This window comes from Aspergillus pseudodeflectus, assembly GCF_044049435.1.
Source record: "Aspergillus pseudodeflectus strain CBS 756.74 chromosome Unknown BJX68scaffold_1, whole genome shotgun sequence".
Lineage (NCBI taxonomy): Eukaryota > Fungi > Ascomycota > Eurotiomycetes > Eurotiales > Aspergillaceae > Aspergillus > Aspergillus pseudodeflectus.
This window is the reverse complement of record NW_027263777.1, coordinates 1,579,570-1,605,095: the sequence shown is the minus strand read 5'-3', so window position 1 is coordinate 1,605,095 and position 25,526 is coordinate 1,579,570. Positions and strand designations below refer to the sequence as shown.

At 51.2% G+C, this 25,526-nt stretch overlaps 10 protein-coding genes across 10 annotated transcripts; 4 read left to right on the top strand and 6 right to left on the bottom strand.

The window, feature by feature from the left end:
- Positions 1-1,590: 1,590 nt before the first annotated feature.
- On the bottom strand, positions 1,591-3,388 carry BJX68DRAFT_273939 (uncharacterized protein). Its single transcript, XM_071047564.1, has 2 exons — positions 3,028-3,388; positions 1,591-2,971 (listed from the first exon to the last, which is right to left on the bottom strand). The coding sequence occupies exons 1-2, from the start codon at positions 3,314-3,316 to the stop codon at positions 1,791-1,793; spliced, it is 1,470 nt and encodes a 489-aa protein (XP_070905964.1). The 5' UTR covers positions 3,317-3,388; the 3' UTR covers positions 1,591-1,790.
- Positions 3,389-3,994: 606 nt separating this feature from the next.
- BJX68DRAFT_223452 (uncharacterized protein) lies at positions 3,995-4,930 on the top strand. The gene is made up of 3 exons (XM_071038146.1): positions 3,995-4,369; positions 4,454-4,525; positions 4,618-4,930. Exons 1-3 carry the CDS (start codon positions 4,084-4,086, stop codon positions 4,785-4,787), a joined length of 528 nt encoding a protein of 175 aa, XP_070905963.1. The 5' UTR covers positions 3,995-4,083; the 3' UTR covers positions 4,788-4,930.
- Positions 4,931-5,231: 301 nt separating this feature from the next.
- BJX68DRAFT_223448 (major facilitator superfamily domain-containing protein) lies at positions 5,232-6,653 on the bottom strand. The gene has a single exon (XM_071038145.1). It carries the CDS (start codon positions 6,568-6,570, stop codon positions 5,260-5,262), a length of 1,311 nt encoding a protein of 436 aa, XP_070905962.1. The 5' UTR covers positions 6,571-6,653; the 3' UTR covers positions 5,232-5,259.
- A 1,453-nt stretch (positions 6,654-8,106) lies between these two features.
- BJX68DRAFT_13382 (SRR1 family protein) lies at positions 8,107-9,698 on the bottom strand. The gene is made up of 3 exons (XM_071036343.1): positions 9,365-9,698; positions 8,682-9,296; positions 8,107-8,623 (listed from the first exon to the last, which is right to left on the bottom strand). Exons 1-3 carry the CDS (start codon positions 9,610-9,612, stop codon positions 8,506-8,508), a joined length of 981 nt encoding a protein of 326 aa, XP_070905961.1. The 5' UTR covers positions 9,613-9,698; the 3' UTR covers positions 8,107-8,505.
- A 682-nt stretch (positions 9,699-10,380) lies between these two features.
- BJX68DRAFT_223443 (uncharacterized protein) lies at positions 10,381-12,778 on the bottom strand. The gene has a single exon (XM_071038144.1). The coding sequence runs from the start codon at positions 12,628-12,630 to the stop codon at positions 10,402-10,404; it is 2,229 nt and encodes a 742-aa protein (XP_070905960.1). The 5' UTR covers positions 12,631-12,778; the 3' UTR covers positions 10,381-10,401.
- On the bottom strand, positions 12,765-14,183 carry BJX68DRAFT_223440 (uncharacterized protein). The gene is made up of 2 exons (XM_071038143.1): positions 13,137-14,183; positions 12,765-13,057 (listed from the first exon to the last, which is right to left on the bottom strand). The coding sequence occupies exon 1, from the start codon at positions 13,729-13,731 to the stop codon at positions 13,456-13,458; it is 276 nt and encodes a 91-aa protein (XP_070905959.1). The 5' UTR covers positions 13,732-14,183; the 3' UTR covers positions 12,765-13,057; positions 13,137-13,455.
- A 715-nt stretch (positions 14,184-14,898) lies between these two features.
- On the bottom strand, positions 14,899-17,039 carry BJX68DRAFT_260669 (putative GTPase activating protein for Arf; the record flags this gene model as incomplete). Its single annotated transcript, XM_071043935.1, has 4 exons — positions 14,899-16,605; positions 16,660-16,770; positions 16,844-16,860; positions 16,925-17,039. 4 exons carry the CDS (start codon positions 17,037-17,039, stop codon positions 14,899-14,901), a joined length of 1,950 nt encoding a protein of 649 aa, XP_070905958.1.
- A 1,492-nt stretch (positions 17,040-18,531) lies between these two features.
- On the top strand, positions 18,532-19,101 carry BJX68DRAFT_13311 (uncharacterized protein). Its single transcript, XM_071036336.1, has one exon. It carries the CDS (start codon positions 18,624-18,626, stop codon positions 18,954-18,956), a length of 333 nt encoding a protein of 110 aa, XP_070905957.1. The 5' UTR covers positions 18,532-18,623; the 3' UTR covers positions 18,957-19,101.
- A 656-nt stretch (positions 19,102-19,757) lies between these two features.
- On the top strand, positions 19,758-22,139 carry BJX68DRAFT_251676 (heme peroxidase; the record flags this gene model as incomplete). The annotated part of the gene is made up of 3 exons (XM_071042430.1): positions 19,758-20,102; positions 20,169-20,908; positions 21,491-22,139. The coding sequence occupies 3 exons, from the start codon at positions 19,758-19,760 to the stop codon at positions 22,137-22,139; spliced, it is 1,734 nt and encodes a 577-aa protein (XP_070905956.1).
- Positions 22,140-22,541: 402 nt separating this feature from the next.
- On the top strand, positions 22,542-24,126 carry BJX68DRAFT_13323 (thioredoxin-like protein 1). The gene is made up of 4 exons (XM_071036337.1): positions 22,542-22,848; positions 22,959-23,106; positions 23,214-24,001; positions 24,059-24,126. Exons 1-3 carry the CDS (start codon positions 22,674-22,676, stop codon positions 23,989-23,991), a joined length of 1,101 nt encoding a protein of 366 aa, XP_070905955.1. The 5' UTR covers positions 22,542-22,673; the 3' UTR covers positions 23,992-24,001; positions 24,059-24,126.
- The last annotated feature ends 1,400 nt before the right edge of the window (positions 24,127-25,526 follow it).

Genomic DNA, 25,526 nt, shown 5'->3' with positions numbered 1-25,526 from the left:
TAGGTTCAACATCGGTCACTAGACTGGTGTCATGGCACCTTTTTAGTCGACTGGTGAAGTTGTTGACAATCTTGCTATTAGGTAACCTAAAGGCAAAAGGAGAGCTAGAGAGAGAGTCATAAGCAGATGATATAAGGGGACTCTCTATGGGAAATCACCCTTAGTAGCCCTAAGCAGCAGCTCCACAGGACACATAGATCTCTGTAGAAACCAATTGCAGACTGCCAGTTCTTGCGCAAGGGTAACTTTTGGTATAAAAGTAACAAAAACAAGGGTAGGATCTTCATGGTGGTAGAGACTCGATGGGAAGCATAGATGTTGATAATAGTCCTGGGAGATAACTCAATCCCATGGGTGATGCCACGGATATAAGTCTCTTCGTCAAGAGTATATTTGCTTTTCATGATAGCTGTAGACTTCCTTTGTCTGCTGCAAGCACCACTTATTCTAGCTAATCAAATAGTCCCTAGCAGGGATCTCTGCATGTTGTCAGCAAATGGGGTCATCTCAGCTTGGACCTTGCAGGCCATCTGCTGTCCAGATTACTATCACCGACCAGGATTACCTCTCGCGACTTTCCAGTTGGGCTTCCAAGCCCCGTGATACTGCAAATGTACAGTTCTACGTCAAAAGTTCTGTACGATGGCCCCGAACATCTCTTCAAAATCATAATATATAGGCTCACCGCACCACTCCAAATGCTGTAGCTCAATGAATTGAAGTGCTAAACCTATTTTAGAAAATTGGCCTGTCGACGAGGACTCCAATTCAACCCAAGGATGCTGTTAAGAGTTTAGCCCGAAGATGTGACCCTTTTTTGGGTTACATTCTGCAATGTAGTAAGCACATGACATGCCACGTCCCATGATGCTTTCCTTTCCTTTTCTCGTGTCTGCTGAAAGGCGACCTATTTTCTACAGTACTTAGCCTGCGGTGGTAGTTGCTGTACGTGATACTGTCCCTGCCAAATCATTCCAGGGAGCATAGTATAACAATACCAACAGTTATATAAACGAGGATGAATGAGATTGGATACACGAGCGATTCAAGACATTCCCGAGCTTGAAGCCAATCCTGGATTGTTTGACTCACAAGGTTACAGCCTTGGACGACTATCCTGCATAGTCATCTCTGATCCTTTACAACTATGGTGGAACGGCTCAGGATACTATATGCGGTGCTCGCAACTGCAGGTTTATGCCTTTGATACTCTCGTAGACTGGCTTGCGCTAATTGACGCTCTGTGGAGCTTGTCGAGGGAGCCAAAGGAAGAATGCACCAGCACTAGGTATGCTCTGTAGGGCGGCAGATCATGGTGAGCAATCAAACTCGACAGACGCCTATAAGCTAGCGTAGTCCCTTGGAGAGCTTGTTCATTCACTCGGGTAGATTGTCTTCGCCATAATACTGTGACTCGCTCGCCCTCGACGCTTACACTCATGCTGTCTCCTTGTTGTGCCCACGCGACTCTTTAGCTGCTTCGCTAGGGAAGTCAAGATTCGTAATAACAGATAGTAACAGGCCTGAAAAGTGGGAGGCGCGAGATCGGAAGCGTCCAATATCCACAGTCGCTTAACATGCAACAGCTGGTTCAAAGCAAATTAACTTTGAGAAATCCATCCAAGTCTTATTTTGGATCCATTACTTTTATAACACTAACCCAAGAAGCCAGCTCCCGTGCAGTATATAGGGCACCTTTAACACAAAAGACAGGCACTTTATTAACATCACCAACAAGCCAAACCAAGTATCCAAAATTGTTTTTGCTACCCAGAATCACAATCACCTCCTCACTCACTAGGCTTGACATCATACTCCACATCCGTCCGGATGATATACTTGGCCCCCTTCCTCACCCCCGTCCCCTCATGCAAAAGCGCCCCATTCGCCTCCCCATGCGGGAAAATCGCCACAGAGCCCATAACCGGCCGTACGGGATACGCATTCAAGACCCCCTCCCGCGCCGCCGGCATGAAAAACGTCGTCTCCCCACCCTCAAACTCGTCATTCAGGTACAGCAAAAACGTATACATGGAGCTCTGCCTGTTCTCCGGCGGCGACGCGTCGTAGATGTATTTCCCTTCCGGGCTGATCCCCGACGGCGGCCACGCGCCGTCAATGTGGCAGCGGTACTCGGCGCCGGGGACGTAGCGGTAGACGCGGAAGCGGCGGTTGATGCCGCGGACGAGGCGGCCGTTGACGGAGCGCGGCACGTAGGGGGAGATGCGGCGCCAGAGGGTGTCGTGGAATGCCGTGTCGATGATCCAGTAGAAGTTGTGGGCGAGGATGCTCACGTCGCCGTCTTCGCGGAGGGGCGCGTCTGGTTGGAAGGTGACGGATTCGCCGGCGGCGATGATGGCTTTGCACTCTGTCGCGGAGAGGACGTTCATGGCGAGGCCGAGGCCCGGGACTGCGGGGTGGGGATGGTATGTTATAGATGGGGGTTCGGATGCCAGGGGAACGGCTCCGGGGATGGTGGTGTATAGGGTGGCGGGGTGGTGGTTTGGCGGTTTCCGGAGGGGGCCGGGCGTTGTTTCGAGGATTTGAATGGCCGAGGGGGACTTTGGGGCCAGCTCCAAGATGGATTTGTCAAGGACCGAAGCATAAACTGGTAATGGGGGGGTCGGAGGACGCAAGTCCCAGATGGACTGGAAGGCGATGGGGTTGGAGGGAGCCGAGTTGACGGCGGCCGGGTTGGTGTCTATAGGAGTACTGACGCGCAGAACCGCATCAAGAACGCTGAGCAGTTCGAGATCTTTTGCACTCCGCTTCGGAAGGGCTTCTTCTTCATCCAGTGCCCTAGGCTTTGTTGATAGGCCACTGACGACATCCAAATCTCGCACCCAGCGACACAAGGCCCCGATCTTGGGTTGCTCGCCTCGGATTCTCATCTCGGCCAGTAGGACTTTGGCATCGATGTACTTTTCATCGGCCAAAGCCCCCGTGATCCGCGCCGTCAAGTTTGCGCCCTCTATTTGATTATTATTAGCTATCGCATCTTTGCCAAGACAATGAGGGAAAACGCACCAGCATTGTCGAGTCCCGTTGTGCAGGCCCGGCGGAAATTATAGACTGCGACTCGAAGATCCTTGCACGCCTTTGACTTCGTCAAGCCGGGATATTCCGAGAGGGCACTGAGGGTCTCGATGGTGGTTTCGAGCTCCTCGTCTGATACAATGGTCTTGATGTGATGCGGGTCGACCGCCGTTGCCACATCGGGCGGGGGGGTCGGTAAAAGCGTAGACGGCTTTGAGGCTTTTTGCGGAAGTAGATGTTGCGCATTACGCTTGCGCTTGTTAGACTTGGACTTGGCCATGGTTGTATACCAAGTATGAGATGAATTCCGTGCAAGTTGCCCAGGTGTGTTGGATCAATTGCGAAACTGGGGTGGGTGTTGGAGTCCATCGGTCGCCTTTCAAAAACCCGGCAAAAAATGTTCCGTTCCCCACTGATGCCTTAGTCAGTTGGAGCGGGAGTACCCAACCTATCAAATCGACTGATTTTTATGGGGCTTTATCAGAGGGGAGATACATCCAACTAGCCCTAATACTATGTACCTTACTTTTGTATTATTTCTTCTATTTTAGACTCAAGATAACGAGGTCTCGGAATATTACACGGGAATAGGGTTCATTAGCCACCAACAACCTGCACACAGACTGGGGCTGAATATGTGTTTCCATTGATAGCTGGATGATCTTCATAAGTAAGAATAGATAAGCCACGCAACACCCTATATTGTATGCCATGAGGGCATCCTACGCTCCGCGTAATCTTTTGACGCCCCGGGCGAACCGAACGCTCAGTCTGCATAATTGCGGGGAAAGTCATGGTACGGAGTACAGGGGCTCATCAGCCAACTCTACCAATCCAATCGCATCCCAGCACCGCGGTGGCGAGATGTCGCGGCAGTGCTCTGGCAGTGTTGGGGCCAGCGCGAAACGGTCTAAACCGGAAACTTTCTGTCGATCAAGCTTATGGCACTCTTCAAGGTATCAGCCTGCCATAAATCCAACATATCCCGCTCTTCACCTTAGCCTAGCAATTCTCAGTTGTCGAATTTTATCGTTCTATCCTGTCGTGATGTCCTTGAAGAAATCACCCAAGATCCCCGATCGCTCCGCGACCACCGAAGAGGTGCGCAGCTACCTCACGCAGATCCTTACAGAGAACTACGCCGCGCACCCCGAATTCGCCGAAGAAGCTTGCGCCGCATGGAAACTCGGCCGTGGTTCTGAGCTACACGATGGAAACTTGGAATACTTTCAGCAAATCTTCGGCAACGAGGTAGGCTTTTGCCTCTACGGAAAGGTGCTCAAAGCCAGACAAAAAGCGTGGCAGAACTCGTACGCGGGGATAGCCTGCGTCGGTAAGTTGGCGCATCTAAAACAACATAAACATCATGATACCAGTATTCAGTCTCGGTCAAACGAAGACTGCTGACAACTTACAGCGGGCACTTACATATCCCTGGTATGGACCCTGTGGTATTTACACACTACGCCCTCCGGGCATCGCTCTCCTCGTGAGTTCCCAACGTCCGTCCTTCTTATACTACCTAGACCTCCTTCTCAAAGTATGCATCTGCTGATTTTACTTTCGTTCCTCCTCCGCCAGTTCCAATTGCTGTGCTGGGGTATGGCCTAGGTATGTTCTACTGGGCGCAAGACTCTCCTGACGACACGTACAATCACCGCTATTTGCGCAACTACATGATTAGGTGTGTTCAGTTGGGGAATGGGATTTTCTTTCTCTGGCTTTACTTCCATTCGCTTCTGTCTGCTTAAATGGATACTACCAAGATGGCTGCAGACTAATGTATGAGGAGAGATACCAGTTTTTTTTTTTTCCTTTTTGTTTCTTTTTTTTGGCACAAGAGGGAAATTGTGGTAGTTTCTAGACTGTGTAAAGAGGGTACCATATTTTGTGTTATTGTTTTCAATACAATATAATTGAAAGAGATATAGCAAAATATTGTATTGTACTTTTCACTTCATCCTTGAAAGCGAATCCAGCTTTCGCCAGTCTATCTCCAGCATCACTGATCAGCATTTAGCTAAATTTCTACCACTCCTAAGCCGTTGTGGAATGCACGTTCAGATTAGTGCTACGGCGTAATGAAGAATAGATATGAAGAGGAGACATAGGTTCTCAGAGCCATGGTCTCGTCAACCAGACGAGATATAACAGTAGCCCGGAATAAGAAATGCAAGCCGCTTGTACATGTACAGGCAATATCATGTACTACTATCTGTCTAACTAAATCTTCCACCCCTTCCTAAGTTTGAGTCCAACAAACCCCCTCAAAACCAAAAACAGCACTGCCCCAACAACAACCATAACCGCCGCAAAGACCTGGCCTTTCCAGAAGACCCCCTTATCCAGATCCAACAACGCCCCGGCAATCGGATTCCCAATGAGCAGCCCCAGCCCCGCAAACGAAAAGCTCATTCCCATCCTCGTCCCCAACACGGACATATCGCTTGTCAACGACGCGAGGATCGTAGTCGGGAGGGACACGATCGCGCCGGAGAAGAACCCGTACAGCACGCTGAAAACAAGTGTCCCCGCGACATTGCGGATACCGATCCAGGCGAAGGCGAGGATCGATGTTGAGAAGGCCATGGGAACGATTGTGTTGAGTGAGCCGAGTTGATCGGCGAGGAGGCCCGGGGCGATGCGGCCGAAAATGGAGCCGGCGTTTATGATTGCGATGCTGTAGAATGCAATGTTTGGATCGGAGTTCAGGGCTGTGGTGAGGTAGGTTGGAAGATAGAAGAAGGGGAAGTAGAGGCCGATGAATGCAAAGAAGAGGGCGAGGCTGAAAAGAATAAAAGGTATTTCTTTGAATGCGGAGAGGTCGAGGAGGGAGCGGGTTGTTTTTGGTGGAGGGAGGCGCATTTTCATCGTGGCTAGTGAAAAGAGAAGGCATGCGAGGGCTATAAAGGCGATTATGCGTGTTGTCCAGCCGAATCCGACCCGTGGGAGGAGTCTGTGGAAGATGATGGGGTAGATCACTGCGCCGATGCTTCCACCAGAAGCAGTAATTCCGGTGGCTAGGGCGCGCTTTGAGGTAAAGTATGTGGCGACGATGGCCACGCTGGGGAGGAAGAGGAATGCGCAGCCAATTCCGACAGTAATTCCGTGCGCGAGGAAGACTTGGTAGTATTTGGTTGAGAGGGAGGTCATCATTAGGCCAAAAACAACGAGGAAGGAGCCCACGGCGATGAGGGCTTTGAGATAACCTTTGTCAAAAATGGGACCGGCAACGATGCCAGCTAGGAAAAGAAGGAAACCTTGAATTGTGCCAATCCAGGAGATGGATGACGCGGAGTAATCAGGGAGGAGAGTGTTTTCGTAGTAGGTCTGGTAGACACCGAATGTATTGATCACGCCCCAAGAGTTGAAGAAGAGAAAGAAGGCCCCTGCAACCTGGAGCCAGGCTGTTGATCCGCCATCTGGTGGAGGAGGTGGTGCTGCCTTTTGCACCGGCTGGGACCTTTCGAGATCAGGTACAGAGGGAGCTTCTGGAGGAGCAGACTCTTTAATATTGGAGGACATGGTGTCCATATACACAGGTTGAATATGATCCAAACGCGAAGTTGTAGATAATGGCCAAGCTTAATGCTTGTCCAAGCCAAGACTCCATCAAGACCATCTTTATAGGATTCAAAAGCTAAAGAAAGTGTAATGCTTGGAAATCCAAAATGAAGTTCAGCCCCCAAACTATAGATAGAAAGCTTAGCAATCCAAAATTGCGCAACAGATCCATCCCCACCCTATCCCCACGTCGGTTTATTATTCATCAGAGTGCCCTAACTACGTACTTGAGTGGTTGGAGATGCCGAATTGCCGAAGCGAGGGCGTTCATACTATATTAGTTTATTATTGCGCCAAGGTCAGGTCTACATTTGCTAACCCAGAAAAGTAACCTGATTCCATCCTGATTTATCTAGTTTGAATCGACTGTCTCGTACCCAAGATCTTTTCTGAGTCGTTCAGACTGCTGAGTCCTCAAGTTGCTGCGTTCTCTCGGCGGTCGAGGTGATTTCAATTATCTCCTTGACTACGATCTATCTATCCGAGTCGGAAGATTGTCAGATCAACGATGAGGACAAGCTGCTTGAACTTGCTATGCTCGCAATATATCCGTAGAAAAGCATCCAAGGGGGACCCACGATGAGTAGAGATTATAGAGTATGAGCTATTCCAAAAAAATTAATTTGATTCTATAAATAATATTGATGTATACATTTCAAATAAAATCACGCAATCTATATTCAGCAACTCAGACCATCAAATATTAAACAAGCTGATGAACCAGAAACCAAAGACAAAATCAGACAGTCTACGTCTAGGCCAGTTTTCCCTATGTCATCTATAAGCCCTTCATCCGTCTAAAAGTGTGCAACCCTCAAATTCCCATAAGTACCGTCACCAATCGAGCAAGTCTCACGACTAACTCTCAGCAAACTTCGACCTCGCCCTCAACCTCTTCCCAAACACATAAATCGCCGTCGTGCCCATAATCCCAGCAACACTAAATTCACCGAGCAGCGTAACCCCGCGATGAACACCAAGATTCACAAAGAGCGGTCTTGCAAAGGCAACACAGCCCACTGCAATCCCCGATCGCCAAATACTGTTCCCCGCAAACAGCGACGCCGTATACTTCGGGCGCGACAGGTAGATGAAGGTCGACTGCATAGTCCAGAGGTGGCCTATGCAGAAGGTCGCGCAGCCGATTAGTGGTGCGATCCAGTGAACGTCTGGCCGCGAGGTCCAGGCGAAGATGAACAGGCAGACTGTTATAGAGACGGGCAAGGTATTGAGGGGCTAGCTGGAAATCGGTTTTTCTTCGGGTTAGTGGAGTAGGTAGTTTGTTTCGAGACCAGGCGTATCGCCTGGCCAAGGGGTGTTTCTCTGGGAAGATCTCTTGGTGTTGGGTATCCAATGCCTTGAAGACTATGAGAGACCCCACCTACCCAGGGATGAGCTCTGATATATGTGCCATGAAGGAGCTACGTATATTCAACAACATTACGAAAGTGACTTCGAGAAGGATTAGTGAACTGGATAAACGATTATAGCCTCCCATGGCTCCAACCCTGTAGACTAACCCATTCTGGTAGTACGATAGTCACAATTGCTGAGCAGGTATCAGCCTGCCAAGGGAATCTCGATGTTTCTAGTGTTTATCAACCGAAAGGCTCTGGAAGTTGCTCATTTGACGTCATTAGCGAGTGAGGAAACGATGGATGAATGAGTGACTAGACTTTTTGAAGGTTGAGGGATACAAAGCGTACTCCTTCGTCCTCACCAGGAACTAAAGTCAGGTTTCCTCCCTGTCAGTACCCAGAGCCTTGGGCAATGCTCCAACGCGCTCCGTTCCTCATCCTCGGCCTGTGGCCCCATTAAGGGCTTCCGGCTATCGAATTGTAAACCAAATCATGATTTCAATCTTTCAGATTTCCGCCATTGAATCCCGTCTACCAACAATTTAGCCTAGGTATGGCGAACATACACAGCAATTCTCCCAAAGAGTTCCGGCTCGTGCGGAAATTCAAGGGTCTCGTAGTGCTCGGCTATCCACTTCTGCAGGCGAGGTGAATCCGGATCAGTCCTAAAATCGTTCAGTATCAATTCCTCAAACAATATCCAGATAGATGATGGGGTCCTACGATGGTGTCTCTTCAAGCCCGTTTCCCCTGATTGAATCCCATATAATCAAAGCAGGTCGAGCAATCTCAGAGACCACCTGTTTGACAGGCACATTGGGGCTGATGGAGATGACGACGGTCTCCTCATCGACCTCTAAAAACCCCTCTGGATCCGGTACAACGGTGACGCCGCAGCTCTGCAGGACGGCGATATCATGCTCGGAATATGCTGGGTCTTGAGCATAACATTTGATTCCATCATCTCCCTGAGCTGTATTCTCAAGAAGAAGATCCCGCAGGGTCATAAGAAGAGCATGTTGGAACAGCGAGCGATTGTCATGCGGCACGTCCGAGAATGCCCGCATTGAACTAAGAGCAAACGCAACGAGCTTCTTGATCGGGGCGATGGAAACGCCGCTCAACGTCGACTTCAGATGCTTCCAGGATTGAGAGTCTCTCCAGGTATCTATAGCTCTCTGCAAGCTTTCGTGTTTTCTTCGCTGGTCTAGCTCTTCAGCAGGCTTGTCGCGACGCTCAAGGCGATGCACAACGCGAAGGTTACTGTATGGCGAATTCCATCCCCACTCTTGATCCAGCAAGTGCTGAATAGAAACGTAGTAGAGGATCGGGTAGCCGCTTCACTCTCCAAGTCAGCATATCTGTAGAATGAGCAAGGGGTAGAAACACAGGTAGGGACAACCAACATCCACTCCGAGTCATCGTCTGGATCGGCGAATACTTCACCAGTTTTTATCTTGAACCGTTTGAGCTTCCCGTCTAGGTCTCTTGTGTATGCCTTCTTACCGGGTTCGTTGTTCTCCTGGAGACTTTTGTAGGCTTCTCGGATGCGGTCTTTGGTGAAGAAGGGGACGTCGGAGTCATAGAGGCGTTGGACCTCAGCGGTTGCCACTAAGGGGTCTTCGTCCCATCTTGGGCCTTCGGAGTCGGACATTACAGCAGTTGTAATGAGTGAGTAGGAAGGGTTGAGTGCGAAACAGAAGAGGAGTTGGTTGATGTTGCCAAAAGGACGGAAGGAGGGGGAACTTGCAGGAGAATCACCTGATCTAGATGCATGAGTATACATCGCATACCATCAGAAGCAACGAGGCTGTTTCTCTAAGCTTAGCTCAACGATACTGGTCAATACAACAAGACATACCTATCTTGTATAATGATATAGGCATGTTTGAAGACGAAATCCATTCAATGTCTGCGCGACGAGTAAAGCACCTAGATGCCCGAGCAGATGTTCTGTCCTAGTTGGTGACAATAGCTTAAGAGGTTTAAAGCATAAGTGGGATATTCAGAGCTTATCTCAATGAAGCCCCACTGTCCAGCTGTGTGGTCTGCATCTGATAAGACCTCTAAGAAACTCCACTACAGCGGAAGTTGACTGCTGGGGCACGACAAACCACGAAAGACTGACTGCAAGAACCGTCACTTCCTAGGGGCGCTGCCATTACAGTAGAAACTAAAACGTTTTCATCCACATTGGCATTCTACTACTATTCTTAAACCAGTGCCTACCTGAACCTCTACCTACCATAATGAAAGCACTACCGCTATCGCTGCCGTTACCAATCCATACCAGCCCAAACTCCCCCGCCGGTCTACCACCTCCCCAACAAACCACAAAGATTGTCCAAAATACCAATAAGTCTAAGCCCGAATAACGCTTCACCAGTTCCAATGATGACAGAATCCCTCGACCTCTCACACAACGAGCGAGGGAGAGCAATCGTTAGGCATCTTCCGAGTGGGTGCTCGGGTCGCCCAACGGCCTGACGCTCTGACTCTGCGCCTTCGCCTTCTGGCGACGAAAGTACACCCTCTTCGCATACTTCCACGCCTCGACACCCGCGAAGAACAGAATCGCCTCGATAAAGACAATGCCCCACTCCCATGAAATGCCAGTATGTTTAAAGACAACGGTGTTGAGCACGGGGATATACAGAATCGGGAACGTGGTGATCCAGCCGGCCATGATAGACCAGAAGAGGAACTTGTTGCGCCAGACGTCGTACATCCACTGCGTGAAGTATTTCTTGCTGTCGGGCTGCATGCGGAAGAAGGAGAGGCGCATGTTGACCATTTCCCAGGCGAGGAAGAGCGCGAACCAGGTGAGGCAGACGAATGTCGTGGCGCGCGCGCGGAAGACGAGCTCGCATTGTTCGGAGTACTCGCGGTTGCAGCCGCTACCTAGGTTGCCGTCGCCGAAGCCCCACATGCGCAGGCTGAAGGCTGAGAGGCAGAGTGCTGCGGTCCAGAAGCCGTAGACGAGGATGTCGACGATGACCTCCCAGGTGAAGATGCCTTGCTTGGCTTGGGGCGGGCGGTCCATAATATCTGGTGCTGCGACTTCCATGCCGAGACCCATGTCGGGCATTCCGGAAGTGATCATGATGATCCAGAGGATTTCCACAGGGGCCAGCGGGAACACGGATTTGTCGTCCTGGTCTTTAAAGGCTAATCCGATCAACAAGGTGCATGCCTGAGCGATGTTCTCGGCGAGTAGGTGCAGAACGAATTTTTGGATGTTGTCGAAAATTCGACGGCCTTCTTCAACGGCATTGAGAATAGATGCAAAGTTATCGTCGGTGAGAATAATATCCGATGCATCTTTTGCAACGTCGGAGCCCGCTTGTCCCATGGCAATACCCACGTCAGCGTGCTTGAGAGACGGGGAATCATTCACTCCATCACCAGTCATAGCCGCGAACCGACCTCGTCGGTGCAATGCGCCAATCATGCGCACTTTGGTCTGAGGAGCACAGCGAGCAATGACCAACGGCAAGGTTGGAAGATCATCAATCTCATCATCAGATAGCTTATCGAACTGAGCAGCGGTCATCACCATAGCATCAGCCACATCGGCACTGACAGTTGACATATCTGCCGGCAGGATGCCGACTTGTTGGGCAATCGCCTTGGCAGTTCCCGGATGGTCTCCAGTCACCATGTGCACAGTAATGCCGGCCTTGTAGCAGGCGGCAATCGATCCCGCGGTTTCGGGGCGTGGAGGGTCATACAGTCCAATAAGACCAAGGAAGCAGAGGTCCTTTTCAATCTCGTCACGGTTGAGGTCAGAGCCCTCGAGAAGGCGGGCTTGCTCCTTGTATGGTCGATGAGCCAGAGCCAGAACACGCAGACCCAATTTCGCGAGCTCCTCCATGTTCTGGAGAATCTTCTCGCGCATAACATCGGTCAAGGGTACAGCAGTAGAAGAGTCCTGATCCCAGATGACAGTCGTGCAGACATCAACAATGCGTTCGACGGCTCCTTTGGTGAACACCATATCATGCTCCTCTCCATCAGGCTTCGTCTTTCCGAAGATGACGGACATCCTCTTGATGGTCGAGTCGAACGGGAATTCTGCCTTTTGGTGCCACACAGCCTTCGAACCTTTGGTCCATCGGTCTCGGTTCCAGTTGAAACGGGAAGCAAAAACTTCGATGGCAATCTCAGTCGGCTCACCTCGTGCACACCATTCTCCTTCTTCGGATTTGAAAACGTGAGACAGGTTGGCCATGGACGCGACGTCAAGGAAATCTTCAAGAGCACGGTTACCGTCGACCAGGCCTTCAGCACTCTCGACGACGGGGCCTTCCTTTTCATCAATAAACTCCAGAGGCGGTACGGAGGTAAACGTCACATCTCCAGTAGTCGGATTAAAGGGTTCGTTGGAGTTACCAACGGAGTAGGTTCCGCGCGAGGGGATCCAGGCCTTCTTAACCACCATTTTACCCTGAGTCAAGGTGCCGGTCTTATCAGAACAAATGTTCGTGACTGCTCCAAGCGCCTCAAGCGAATCCAATTTGCGAACGATAACGTTTCGCTCGACCATGCGTTTGGTGCCAACGGCCATCGTGATTGTGAGGACAACCACCAGACACGCAGGGATCATAGAGAGACCGGTTCCGACAGCGTACAGGATAACCTCATTATCGTTGGAGAACAGGTTCGCTGCCATGACGATAATGGCAAAGAGCACGGCAACTCCAAATAAGAGGATTGCAAGTTTGGACAGCTTTCGCTGCAACGGAGTGCCCACGTTAACTCCAAGGAAACGTCCGACTGCGTCAGTTCCAGTGAGCGTCCATGCCTGGACATACCAGCGCTTTTTCGTCTCCCCGTCAGGGCCGCGCTTTACTGGACGACGTTTGCTGTTGGTGGCGCGTAGAGCAGCTGCAATCGATCCGATCTCGGTAGCCATGCCGGTATTCACAGCCACACCTCGAGCACGACCACGAGTGACAGTACTGGAAGAATAGGCGATGTTCAACCTATCTCCAGGGCCAGTGTCTTCTTTGAACGTCGCGTCGCATTCTTTTTGGACGGGTAAAGATTCACCGGTGAGTAACGCTTCGTCGGTCTCAAAGTTGACGGCCTCGACCAACCTGCAAAGTGTCAGGAGAATACCGTAAACCGGCCGACGGCATCTTCTAGATGCGCAACGCAGGGCGGGCAATCACATACCGGATATCCGCGGGGATGGTATCACCAGTCCTCAATTCGATCATGTCACCCGGAACAATGTCATGGGACGGAATCGAAAAGGTTTCGCCGCCTCTGGTTACAGTTCCGGTAGGAGAGCTCAAGTTATGCAAAGACTCCATGGTCTTTTCAGCCGCATACTCTTGGAAGAAACCAACGACAATGTTCAACATAATGACTGCAGCGATGACGCCGCCCTCGATCCAGGATTGAATTCCGAAACTGACCGCCATGGCCAGAATCAGCACCTGTCAACGTAGAATTGGATCAGACTCTGGGAGCTCTTATGCGAACAAAAGGCTCAGGGACAAAGTAAAGTGGGCCGCTTAACTAGCATCATTGCGTTGGCCACCTGGCGCACGAGAATCTTGATGATCGAGACGCCCTCGCCTTCGTCGAGCTTGTTCTGTCCGTACTGCTGGAGGCGACGGGCAGCCTCGTCCTTGGTGAGACCTTCGTCAATGTCCGTGCCGATCTCCTTCAAGACGACTTCGTAGGGAAGGCAGTAAGCTGGCTGGCTAAGGTCGGCATGACCAGGGCGTACCCCGCCTGGCTCGGCGGCCTTGTCGTTGACCATTTCGTCGAGCTATCCGAACAATAGGCTCCGTGAGTTGGACCTCTATGAACCAACGTTCCTGGGGAGGGATTGAGAATCGGCTTGGGTAAAGAAAAGAAGAAATCAGCAACGAAGAGGGGTAGACCCTGTTCTTAAACGCCCAGAAAGCCGGTCACTCTGAAAATCTCTGTCCCAGTCTCGCACTCTGAAATGGAGCATGCACGATAACAGCCATTGGTGAAGAATTAGCAATCATCTTGGCGCCCAGGACGACGGGGGAATCCCTCAGTCGGTCTTGAGACTCTTGCCATGGGGGAGACTCGAGACAGCCAACCAGGCAGGATGATCGGAGGAAAAACTGCCCACGGGCGAAGGTCGCTGGCCTGAGGCCTGGGTGAGCGGCACTGCCAAGATATCCCACTCCCCGCCAAGCATTGGAGCTCCAAGTGTGGAGGGGTGAGGGCGAATCCCAGGGATTCCAAGATCTGATGCGTTGCATTGGAAAAACGAGTGGCGCTCGGGCAACAGACGGCCCACCAAGACCAAGCAGGACGGACATCACACCACGATATTTCCATCAAGGTTTGATAACGGTGATATTCAATCATCGTGATGGATGCCGAGCGGCGATCCAATGACTCTGTTTTTGCAGGATACACAATACATCACCGCGAACAGACGGCAGAAACTATCAAGCGACTGTACCCGAGAATCCAGAACTCGACAGCCCCATGCAGGCTGATATCATGGAGCATTACTGTCCACACAGCACACGTGCTCGCATGCTCAATCTGGTTGGATTGCCGTCGAGTCTTGGCACCCCCGTTGGTCTTGGCACTATAGAAGTCGATCTCAAGGCCCAGTTGCGCTGAAGCGGCTCGGTCTTGCCGGTCGATTGTATGTCTGCATCGGAGCAGATTGTATCGGCCTCCGGAGCACAAGGCCAATCGAGCACACAAAGCGTCATATCCACCAAATCTAGACGTCAGATTGCCAGACTATATACTTGTATCCAATCATGCGAGTCTACCTCGTTACTTGACAGTTTCCCAATGATCCATTCGTCCATCATGCAAAGATGTGACGCCGCTAATAATGCAGCAATCGTATGAGTATTTCCTACAACCACCCGAAACAGCCTTGGAAGAAAACCGGGTATAAGCAAAGACAGAATATAGCCGAGAAATTTCATCGTCCAAATCGTGAGCTGAGACTAGCAAACGCGTCTGGACTGTGTCTTCCGCTCTGGAAGCCGTTGATGTCCACACTTTGCTGGCTCATATGGCTCTTCATAAATGCAGTATTTGCTCCGGCATTGGCGGAATTCATCGCCAAACCGTACGGATTTGCTTGAGTTGGGACCTGTGCCGGAGGTTGTTGGGCTCCAGATGCACCTGGGTACCCAAATGGGTTGCGAGATGTGGCAGCCTGCGCGTTGACATTGGGCTGGGGACTGGCGTTGGTATAGTTTGATGAAGCGAACGCTGCCTGTGGGTTCTGAAGCTGCCCGGGAGGAGCACCAAGTCCAGGCACCGCTTGTTGCTGGGTCTGTTGCTGTTCTGGAATCGCGGGAGGAGGCGCGGAGAAATTGTACAGAGCAAGAATGCTATTCTTGTCGACCCGGCCCGTAGGTTGTGGAGCGAGGGTCTGAGCAGCCGCTGGATATCCGAAGGGAGTTTGGCTAGGGTATCCTCCAGCAAGGGGAGTATTTGGTGCAGTCATGGACTGGAAGGGGTTAAAAGAGTTTCCAGGTTGCGCCGTCTGCACTCCAAGCTGTGGCTGTTGTAGTTGCTGTTGTTGTACGTGTTGTGGCTGTTGCTGCGGCTGCTGGAAAGGAGGAGGCTGTCCGAAAGGCGACGTTGACATGGGCGGCATAGTGTTTGCATGCCGGGGCGGTTGAGGAAAAGCAGATGCTGAGCTTTGGTTTTGCAATGGCATTTGCGGTGCTTGTGTAGACATTTGGTTGAAGAAGGGGTTATTTTGGGCTGGATAGGGGTTCTGAGGTTGTGGTGTGCTCAAGCTGGCCTGCGGCTGAGCTCCAGTTTGGAAAAAAGGATTATTTCCACCTTCAAGCGGCTGTGGGGAAGAGACGAATCCGGCTTGTGGTGCAGCAGATGGAGCAGCAGGCTGGCCGTAAATATATTGCGGTTGAGCAGTTTGTCTGTTTGGATATCCACCAGTAGAGTGTGGGAAGAGGGGTTGTGTAACTTGAAGGTTCTGAAAGGATTGTTCAAGGGACTGAGCAGGCGCCGGCTGCGGTTGCAACTGCGCCTGTTGTGTAGGTATGTCGAAAGGATTGAAGCTCAATCCGTTTGGCTGGGCTGGCTGCGCCGGCGGTTTGAAGTCCAGTTGATCGAAGGGATTGACGGAAGCGCCAGACGTTGTCGCAGCAGGGGTCTTGACCTGTGGAGTTTGTCTGCCTTCCCCCACCCTCACCAATGTCTCGATGGTTTTATCCAGGTTGCCATCTAAGCTCTTGAGGGCCGTTAGGTTTCTGCGCTCGTTCGTGAACCCCATCTCCCTCAACCTTGTGAGTTTGGTCTCGAAGGATGAGCGCCGCGAGTCACTCACGGGAGACTCCGGGCCACGGCTGCTCGCGGACTGACGGCTGAGGTTTGTCGCAGACGAGGCGGACCGGAGGCCAAAGCCAAACGGCCGAGAAGGTTTGGGAGGAAGTGGTGGAGGCGAGCCTTCTGGCGACCTAGTAGTATAGCTAGGGTCTTGACGGCTAGGTGGTTTTGGTCGGCCGTCCTCCAAAGTCCGTGTCTGATATTTCTGCCGGATAAATCGTTCCATACAGGCATCGGATTCGTCAATATCGGTTGGAACAGGGGGTTGGACATTCCGAGGATTGTAGATCTTGTTCACGATCGTATTTCCGTGCGATTTCATTTCCTATCCACCTTTATTAACACCCATGCCAATGCAGAATTGAGATGCGCAACTCACATCGACTTGTTCTGAAGACCAGCTATCCATACTCAATGATTTGACTTTGGATATGTGCGTTCCCATCTTCCGATGCAGGGCTGCACATCGCATGCATAGAAACACACCCAACTAATTTCACCTTGCGTCAGTATCACGTTTCGGGAGGTTCGGATTCGGATTCGGATTCGGTTGGTATACGCACATTCCAACTTGCCCATCCTATACCGCGAAGATGATTGATTAGCTTCGGCGGCCATATAATCGTCTTAGACAGACACTTTACCTGGGTTCATAGCTGAGCAGTCGGCGCATCGGTCGTTGCCGGGGACTGACCGAATGAGGTCTTGCAAAGCGCGCTCATTACGCTGCTGCTGGCGTTTACTAATGCCAATGACCATCTTTGCGGTATTGTCGCCGAGACGCCGTCAAGTAAAAATAGGGAGAGACCGGCCTGTGGTTCGTGAGAAGGCCTAGGCTAGCTTGGAGCTTCTGAAGAGAGTAATCGGGTGGAATTGATAGAAAAATTAACAGCACATATTTACAAGAATCATGCGTCTGTATGTGCAAGTGCAGAAAGAGAAGAGATGATAGAGAGGGGGGAAGAAGATGAGAAAGTGGTGGTGGACAGTAAAAGGAGAAGGTGACGGATGAGCTGCGGAGGTGGGGAAGATTGCAGCGGCGAAAGTATTACTGCCGCGTCAACTACAGAGCTGACTTGACCTACATCTGCGCTTTCTTCAGGGCTTTGCGTCGCTCGAATTCGCCATTATCACTCTTCAGATTATCTTATATTAACCATCAAGAATTGTGTGCAACGCGAGTCAGGCAAACTCTCTTCTGGTGCTCGGCCACACTATCGCAAGTATTGACGGCCAGGGCGAAGTACAGTCTAGCCCCCAATCAGACCAGAGGAGCTTTGGCTCCATTGGGGCCCAAGGATATCATTCGACGGCCCTGAATCCTGATGAACTTCCGCCGGGTCCGGCTCAAGCACTCAGCGCGAAATCCCAGTCCAGAATTGCTACGGATTTTTCGGAGGCGAGCCGGATGCGGTTCACCCAAGCCATCCATGAGACGATAACAGCAGCCACAGTCCAACCAGACTTGTCGAAATCCTTAAGTCTGAGAGCATACGAGCATTTACATGGAATAGGTTTTGGTGTTTGAGATGTATGAGCAGCTCGTGACTATTTCCACCATTGCACTGAAGCTTCTTGAGAAACGCAGGGCGATGGAGTCGTCTTGAGTCGCCCGTGTACAGAGTACATTTAATCTCGTTCGCCAATATGACCTACCATCCTATGGGATTAACCTGAAAAGGATAAACAGGAGTTGGAGGTTGATTATGCGTTCTTGAGGTTTAAAAAGTGTAAAGAAGAAAGAAAGAAGACCGCGTGCAAATTTTTGCGGAGCAGATAAAGGCGTAGTGTGTCACGTGGTGGTACCATTATGCCTGAGGCTTGGTTCTGGCAAGATGCGAAGAGTCCAGTAGTACCAGCGTCAAATTCGACATGGGCGTCTGGAGTAACTGCTGGGAGCGATTAATACTGCGAGTTTTATGCTATCTTGGTGGCTGACAGTTCTATTCGTGCGTTGGATGCCATAATGTAATCGATGGGCTCTCTCGATATATATTTTGCTCATCACTGCCATCTACCAAGCCTCCATTCTTACACGCAACCGGTTTTGAGCTTCGCCAGCGCCACAAAGCTAACCCTTAGCCAGAGCATTTAGATTTCTACCAACAGCCTAATGCTGATGGTCAATCAAGTCAATCAAAAGGGCATCTAAGATGGCCTTGGTGATCTATTCATCACATGGTCGAGACAGCGAGCATCACATGACCAAATAAGCGAAACCTTTGTGGTCACGTGGAGTGCCACTAAGTCTGCGAGTTTTCTTCAATTTCTCTTGTCATATTCCAACTCTTCTCAACAGCCTCCTCGCGACCATGCTTCACACCAAACGTGTGCCAAACTCTGATGATGAGTGGCAGCATCATATCATACCATCTCTACCTACTCGACTCACATTATCAATTGTATAGCAAGCCCAAGGCTTTCCCTTGGGCCAACCTGACAACCACACAGTGCGCGTCTCGCCTTCACAGTGGCAGAGAGGCATACTTTTTCTTAGTTCGTTCAGTGGAAGATCAAAACCAAACAGTTTTTAGCAGAGCTGCGTCTACTCCACCCTGGTGTTCGCTATATCGAACGGCAGGACTATTTTTACGACGGACATCCCTTCTCTCACCTTTCGAGGTTGATAATGGAATTCAATTTATGCTTGAACTACGTATTTTTTTCCCCTTCTGATTCGTCCCGTATCGAGCTCCCTGTAGTCCGTAGCCTCCGGAGCCAGAATTCGTCATCGTAGCCACATCAAACGCGAACCTTCAGATATGTCCAGCATCCAATCTCGTCCGTTTCAGTTGTTCGCGACACGTCTCAAAGAGTCAGACTCGATGTGCATGATGAACAAGAGCTGAGTAATAATGTGCAGCCAGACTTGCGGAAGAGAATCGGAAAGTCCCGCGGCTTCGGCCCTGACCAAACAGGAGGTGGCTGTTAATAATTTGGAGCTGCTAGTGAGATTGGCAGACCCATCACCTCGACCTCGGTTGCTGATGTATACCGACCAGAAGAACAACATCCAGATTAATCATCAAGGAACATGGACTGTTGTTCTCATTAATCTGAATAAACTCCTCGAATAAGAAGCAGTGGCAAGACGAAGTCCCCTGGCTCAAGGGAGAAAAAACTGCTATTGCCACGGACGACTGCTGGTCTCCAACGGCGCTCCCCTGCGCATTGGGCGGAGATTCGGAGAATGGCAGGGAGATGCGGAGAGACGCCTTTTTGGAGCCAGTCTTTTCCTCTTTTGCTGAGTCAATTCGAGTGATCTGGGTCCAGAGCTCACCAATGTGGTCCCGATGATTGGCGCAGGCCGCATGTTCGATGGGATTCGACATCTGGGGGACTTTGGCACAGTGTTTATTACTTGAATATCCCTGTCCTCTTCTCGTCGTCTCGTTCCGATCCTCTCCTTTCCCTTATCATCTTCCTCCTACCTCCTTTCTCACTCGCTCTTCCTCCTCCGCTCCTTTATTATTCACAATGGCGTCCGCTGCTAGATCCGCCTCTCGCGCTTTTCTGCGCTCCTCCTCCATCAGACCCGCTGTCCGCAGCTCTCGTTTCGCCCTCCCTTCGCAAGGCTTCCGCGCCGCCTCTCGCCGCGGCTACGCCTCCGAGGCTAACACCGGAAAGTCATCCAACACCTTTCTGTGGGCTGGTCTTGCTGTCGCGGGTGCCGGCGGTGCATACTTCTATCTCCAGGGCGGAGATGCTGGCGTGAGCAGCAAGACCTTCGTCCCTACCCAGGAGGACTACCAGAAGGTCTACAACGCCATTGCTGAGCGTCTCGCCAACGAGACCGATTACGATGATGGCAGCTACGGGCCGGTATGTGGTTGATGCCGTTTCCCCGCTTCTATTCACCATCAAACTAACCATTCATGCCCCGATTAGGTCCTCGTCCGATTGGCCTGGCACGCAAGTGGCACCTACGATAAGGAAACTGGCACTGGAGGCAGCAACGGTGCTACCATGAGATTCGCTCCCGAGTCTGACCACGGTGCCAATGCTGGTCTCAAGTACGCGCGGGACTTCCTCGAGCCCATCAAGGCCCAGTTCCCCTGGATCACCTACTCCGACCTCTGGACCCTTGCCGGTTCCTGCGCCATTCAGGAACTTGGCGGCCCCGTTATTCCCTGGAGACCCGGCCGTTCTGACAAGGATGTCGCCGCCTGCACTCCTGACGGCCGTCTCCCCGACGCCTCCAAGAACCAAGATCACATCCGCGCCATCTTCGGTCGCATGGGTTTCAACGACCAGGAGATGGTTGCCCTGTCCGGTGCCCACGCCCTTGGCCGCGCCCACACTGATCGCTCCGGCTACGACGGTCCCTGGGACTTCAGCCCTACCGTCTTCACCAACGAGTTCTTCAAGCTGCTCGTCGATGAGAAGTGGCAGCAGCGCAAGTGGAACGGACCTACTCAGTTCACCGACAAGACCACCAAGACCCTGATGATGCTTCCTACCGACATTGCCCTCGTCAAGGACAAGGAGTTTAAGAAGCACGTTGACCGCTATGCCAAGGACAGCGATGTCTTCTTCAAGGAGTTCTCCGACGTCTTCGTCAAGCTCCTTGAGCTCGGTGTTCCTTTCGCCAGCAAGGCTGAAGACCGATATGTGTTCAAGACCCTCGAGTAGATATGTCGTCCTCGAGTCATGGTTTCTAGTTTCACGTCAGTCTAGCCAGGAGTATTGCTGATTTTTGCTTTTCTTCTTCCACCTTTTTCGATATCCGACGGTTCTTTGTCACTCGTCACCATTAGATGTTATGGCCATTTCCTTGTCTTTTACACATGTTGCTAGAATGTACTACCAGATACATTTTCAGTAGAGGTGCGCAAGCCAATAAATCAAGATTTCTCCTCGAACTTTCCCAAACGTAGAAGCTATGGGTTTCTGTCTATGACGTTGGGATCAAGTCCTGTTCTGGATCCATATTCATCTGCTAGAACAATCAGTATTGAGGCTTGCCTTGCTGGCGGAATACCGCTGTCGCAAATTGGCATATCCCGCGTCGGACTTCCGCAACAATTTTCTGAACTCCGCATCCGCCCCTCGATTTCCAATCAACGACTTACCACGCGCCTCACAACTACAAACAGCATTTCTCCCACCGTTTGCGAGTTATATCACGAAGAACAGCACATTACGAACCCAAGATCCGGGTTCTCAAAGACGCCGCTACCCGGCGCAACCACAAGCGGAAAAATGACGAGATCGTCCTCATACGCCTCCGACTACTACGAGATCCTGAACCTCCCCTTCCCCTCTACATCTCTATCAAAGCAACACCTAAAACTAGCCTACCACAAAGCCCTCCTAAAACACCACCCGGACAAAGCCTCGAGCGCGATCGCAAGAGACCCCGTTACGGGCCCGCCCACCACCGCCACGACCCTCCCCTTCTTCAACACCACAACCACAACCACCTCCTCCCCACAAGCGCACAACCCTGTAACAATTGACCAAATAACAACCGCCTACAAAACCCTCTCGGACCCCTCCCTTCGCGCCGAATACGACCGCTCCCTCCGCCTCGACCGGACACGCACCGCGGAGCGCGAGAAGACGGGGACGGTCTTCCATACGGGTCTTGAGGTTGTTGATCTAGAGGATCTGGCGTGTGACGAGGGTAGTAGTGCGGACGGGGAAGTTCAAGAGGCGGTCTGGTATCGGGGGTGCAGGTGTGGTGATGAGAGGGGGTTTTGTGTCTCCGAGGGGGATTTAGAGCGCGAAGCCGAGCATGGGGAGGTTGTTGTTGGTTGTCGGGGGTGTAGCTTGTACATGAAGGTTTTGTTTGCGGTGGAGGAGGAGGATGGTGAGGAGATTGGGGATGGTGGACGTGATCCTGGGCAGATGGGTTGAAAGGGAAGGGCGTGCTTTTACGTGCTATACTCTTTACTTCTCGCTCGAGGTGAGGATGCTCTGATTGAGCTATGAGGGCTCATGGCCTCTCGTCCTTCGAGTCCTCTGAAACTCGCCTCTTACCTCTCAAGCATAGTCGATGCTGTTCTCACCACCTTCGTGCTACCAGGGACTGCACATCAGCATGACCGCTTCTCCGTTACGATTCATGAAGAAAAGGAAGCTTGAAGCTGAAGATCTAGCTGAATGATGGAATGAATGCATTTCCCGGGACCCCGGTTATTGCACTCATTGAGCAATATTAAAACGGGGAAACAGAGGTGGTCAATATAGAGGACTCAGCGAGAATAAATATATATATATGTCCCTGGTATTTTGTTTCTTATTTTTAGGGAACGAAATAAGCCTTATGCCTTCGGAATGAACACAAAAGCCTCAACACCACTATTAAGGCCACCTTAATGTACGAGAGCTTGGGATATGTTGTGGTGAATACAATGGTGAGATGAGCAGGCTTCACCGCGGAGGGGCTTGATGACATATTATCGCGACTATTCTTCGGTGTCAACAACCAACACCAACTCTTCTCCATCCCCTCCTTCCCACCAACAACATCCCACAACCGCTACAATGACCGCTCCTGTTCATATATCCTCAAAGGAGCAATTCCAAAGCATCTTAAACTCCTCCACCTTCGTCGTGGCAGACTGTGAGAGCTCCCCGTCTTTTCACGACCCCTCCCCTCCCGACCCCTCTCCGACTAGATTTCTCTCATCTTATGAGCTACGGGTGACTGACATTCATCATGAAATCATCTAGTCCACGCACAATGGTGCGGACCATGCCACGCGATCGCCCCTGTCTACGACCAGCTCTCCTCGCAGCTCACGCGTCCCAACCACATCACCTTCACCAAGATCGACGTTGATGAACAGCAGGATATCGCCAAGGCCTATGGCGTTACAGCGTACGTATCCTGTTAGGATCCATCTGCACATACAAGCCTCGCTACGCGGGGATGGATGATCCATGCTCATCTCAGGAAAACCCATGCTAACACACCTCTTCCTCCAGCATGCCCACATTCATCGTCTTCGAGCGCGGCCGCATCCTCAACACCATCCGCGGCGCCGACCCCTCAAAACTAAACCAAGTCATCCGCAAGCTGGCCACCGAAGCCGGTAAAGCCCCCCCTGCCTCCGGCGAAACCACCAGCGAATCCTCCAGCGGCTCCTGGCTCGGCGCCCCCGCCCCCAAGGGCTACCCCGACATCACGGGCGAGTACGACGTGAAGGGACTGGAGCTCCTGAACCGGGATAGCAGCTTCGGCGTGGCCCGGACGCTCTTCGAAGGCGGGAAGCCATCCGCACTGGGGAATGGGAAAGCCGGCGAGGGCGCAGCCGCGGATTGGGTGGAGAGTGACACGGACGAGCAGCTGATGCTGTTCATCCCGTTCAAGTCTACGCTCAAGGTCCACTCGCTGCAGATTACGTCTCTGCCTTCGGGCGAGGCGGCGGAGGACCAGGATGAGGATGAGATCCCTCTAAGGCCCAAGACGATCCGTCTCTACACGAACAACCCGCATGTGCTGGGATTTGACGAGGCGGAGGATATCACTCCCGTGCAGACAGTGGAGCTCAAGGCGGAGGACTGGGATGCGAAGACGGGGACGGCCAAGATTGACCTGCGGTTTGTCAAGTTCCAGAGTGTCTTCTCGCTGAATATCTTCATTGTGGACAATGAGGGCGGCAGTGAGAAGACGCGGGTTGATAGGATCCGCATATTCGGCGAGGCCGGTGAGAAGAGGGAGATGGGTAAGCTGGAGAAGATTGGCGATGAGCAGGGCGAGTAAATGGAATCAGGTACGAGTATGAGTATGACAGTATGATAGCGAGAACTGGAGCAAACGAACCGAATAGGTGCTCGCATTGCATGCAACTATAGACTCCGTACGATTACGACGGATAACATGACGAGTTAAAAAAATTCGATTGATATTGATAATAACACAGCATGCTAAAAGATAGCAAAGCGTCTCTACAATAGTCTACAGTCGATCCAAGATCTAAAATCTCAACTGCAGAGAAATCCTCATCAACATCACGACGAAGAAAATCCGCAGAAGAGAAAAATATGGTATGTCCGATCCCAAACCAAATGGTCTCATCCTCGAAAGAAAAATCAGAAAGACCAATAAAGTAAGAACCGGTGTGCAATTCCGTCCTTCTGTGACGCAACAGACACCTGAAGATACATCACTGAATATAGATGTCCAGGCAACACGGGTGAATAGTTGCGTCGCCGCACGAAGAAAGGAAAGGAAAAAAAAGAAATCAAAAAAATGGCTGCGAGCAGAAGAATTTATTGTGTCTGGGTTTTCGGAGGACGGGGACGGATTTCTCCGCGGTTAGTTTTGGTTTAGCGAGATGGGCTGGTTTTGCAGTGGTTTGCAGCTTTTTGCCTGTAAGTCACGTGAGACGCTCTCAGCGGGAAAATTCTTCGAGTCTTTGGGACTGTTTTGTCTCTTCCTCAACAAACACAATCTTAAGGTCTATGATGAGATTATTGGATGTTTTATTATATGATAGGAAGAGACTGACTCCCTCAGGGAGCTTGATCTTAACACCATCCACTGAGGCCTTGATTTTCGTGCTTTTGTTTTGTCTCTGATGCTGCGCTGCCAGAGTTCGCTGGTTCGCACAATTATTGAAGTTGAACCAGCTCGTCGGAGCGAGCAGGACATGTTTCTTTTTTCTCTTCTTCCTCGGATTCGTATTCAGTCTGCTCAGAATTAGATTGCTTACCTCTTCTGTTGTTGCCCTGAACTTTACTTGGCGCGTATCGTGTCTTTTCTTTCAGTTTAGCAGATGCTTCTTTGCAGGCTATCCTTTATTTAATTTCGATAGAGGCAGATCCTTCCTCGGAAGTATTGGACTCCAGATCGACCAAGATGCTAGCGATAGGTGGTCTTCTGTGATAGCATTTTGATAATGAGATACGCGGAGATAAGAAGAGATAGGAAGATCCCTTACGCTCGCGTTCCGGAGAATCGCTATCTAGTATCAACAGGATCATGACTGATATCCTGGAGAACGATATGCGATCTTGACCGAAGCCGTGCGAGTCTTGCTTGGGTCTTCTCTCGACGTATCACTTCCCACCGGTGAACGATGCAGGAAGCTTTATCAACTTCTGATGCTGATCCGAGATTCCGGGGAGTTATTTGTGGTCTTACTTTTGGTCCGTTTGGAGCAAACAAAAGGTTGAACCATGGTTCATGCCAAGCGCTGACGACGACACCTTTGCAGTTTGCAGGGCTCTCGCGTCCATGATGCATGTCTCAGGAAGCGCTGTTGCTGTCTGGGCAGGCGAGCATGCATTGCGCTT

Excerpts from the sequence above, each read along its gene's own strand:
- BJX68DRAFT_223440 (XM_071038143.1), bottom strand. The coding sequence starts at position 13,731 with ATGGTCAACGACAAGGCCGCCGAGCCAGGCGGGGTACGCCCTGGTCAT.
- BJX68DRAFT_13382 (XM_071036343.1), bottom strand. The coding sequence starts at position 9,612 with ATGTCCGACTCCGAAGGCCCAAGATGGGACGAAGACCCCTTAGTGGCA. Across the intron at positions 9,297-9,364 it reads GACGATGACTCGGAGTGGAT|CGGCTACCCGATCCTCTACT; the intron begins GTTGGTTGTCCC and ends TGGAGAGTGAAG. Across the intron at positions 8,624-8,681 it reads GGGCTTGAAGAGACACCATC|GACTGATCCGGATTCACCTC; the intron begins GTAGGACCCCAT and ends GAACGATTTTAG.
- BJX68DRAFT_223452 (XM_071038146.1), top strand. The coding sequence starts at position 4,084 with ATGTCCTTGAAGAAATCACCCAAGATCCCCGATCGCTCCGCGACCACC. Across the intron at positions 4,370-4,453 it reads CGCGGGGATAGCCTGCGTCG|CGGGCACTTACATATCCCTG; the intron begins GTAAGTTGGCGC and ends GACAACTTACAG. Across the intron at positions 4,526-4,617 it reads CTCCGGGCATCGCTCTCCTC|TTCCAATTGCTGTGCTGGGG; the intron begins GTGAGTTCCCAA and ends CTCCTCCGCCAG.
- BJX68DRAFT_223443 (XM_071038144.1), bottom strand. The coding sequence starts at position 12,630 with ATGGCAGCGAACCTGTTCTCCAACGATAATGAGGTTATCCTGTACGCT.
- BJX68DRAFT_13311 (XM_071036336.1), top strand. The coding sequence starts at position 18,624 with ATGATGAGTGGCAGCATCATATCATACCATCTCTACCTACTCGACTCA.
- BJX68DRAFT_223448 (XM_071038145.1), bottom strand. The coding sequence starts at position 6,570 with ATGGACACCATGTCCTCCAATATTAAAGAGTCTGCTCCTCCAGAAGCT.
- BJX68DRAFT_13323 (XM_071036337.1), top strand. The coding sequence starts at position 22,674 with ATGACATATTATCGCGACTATTCTTCGGTGTCAACAACCAACACCAAC. Across the intron at positions 22,849-22,958 it reads CACCTTCGTCGTGGCAGACT|TCCACGCACAATGGTGCGGA; the intron begins GTGAGAGCTCCC and ends GAAATCATCTAG. Across the intron at positions 23,107-23,213 it reads AAGGCCTATGGCGTTACAGC|CATGCCCACATTCATCGTCT; the intron begins GTACGTATCCTG and ends CTCTTCCTCCAG.
- BJX68DRAFT_273939 (XM_071047564.1), bottom strand. The coding sequence starts at position 3,316 with ATGGCCAAGTCCAAGTCTAACAAGCGCAAGCGTAATGCGCAACATCTA. Across the intron at positions 2,972-3,027 it reads AACGGGACTCGACAATGCTG|AGGGCGCAAACTTGACGGCG; the intron begins GTGCGTTTTCCC and ends ATAATCAAATAG.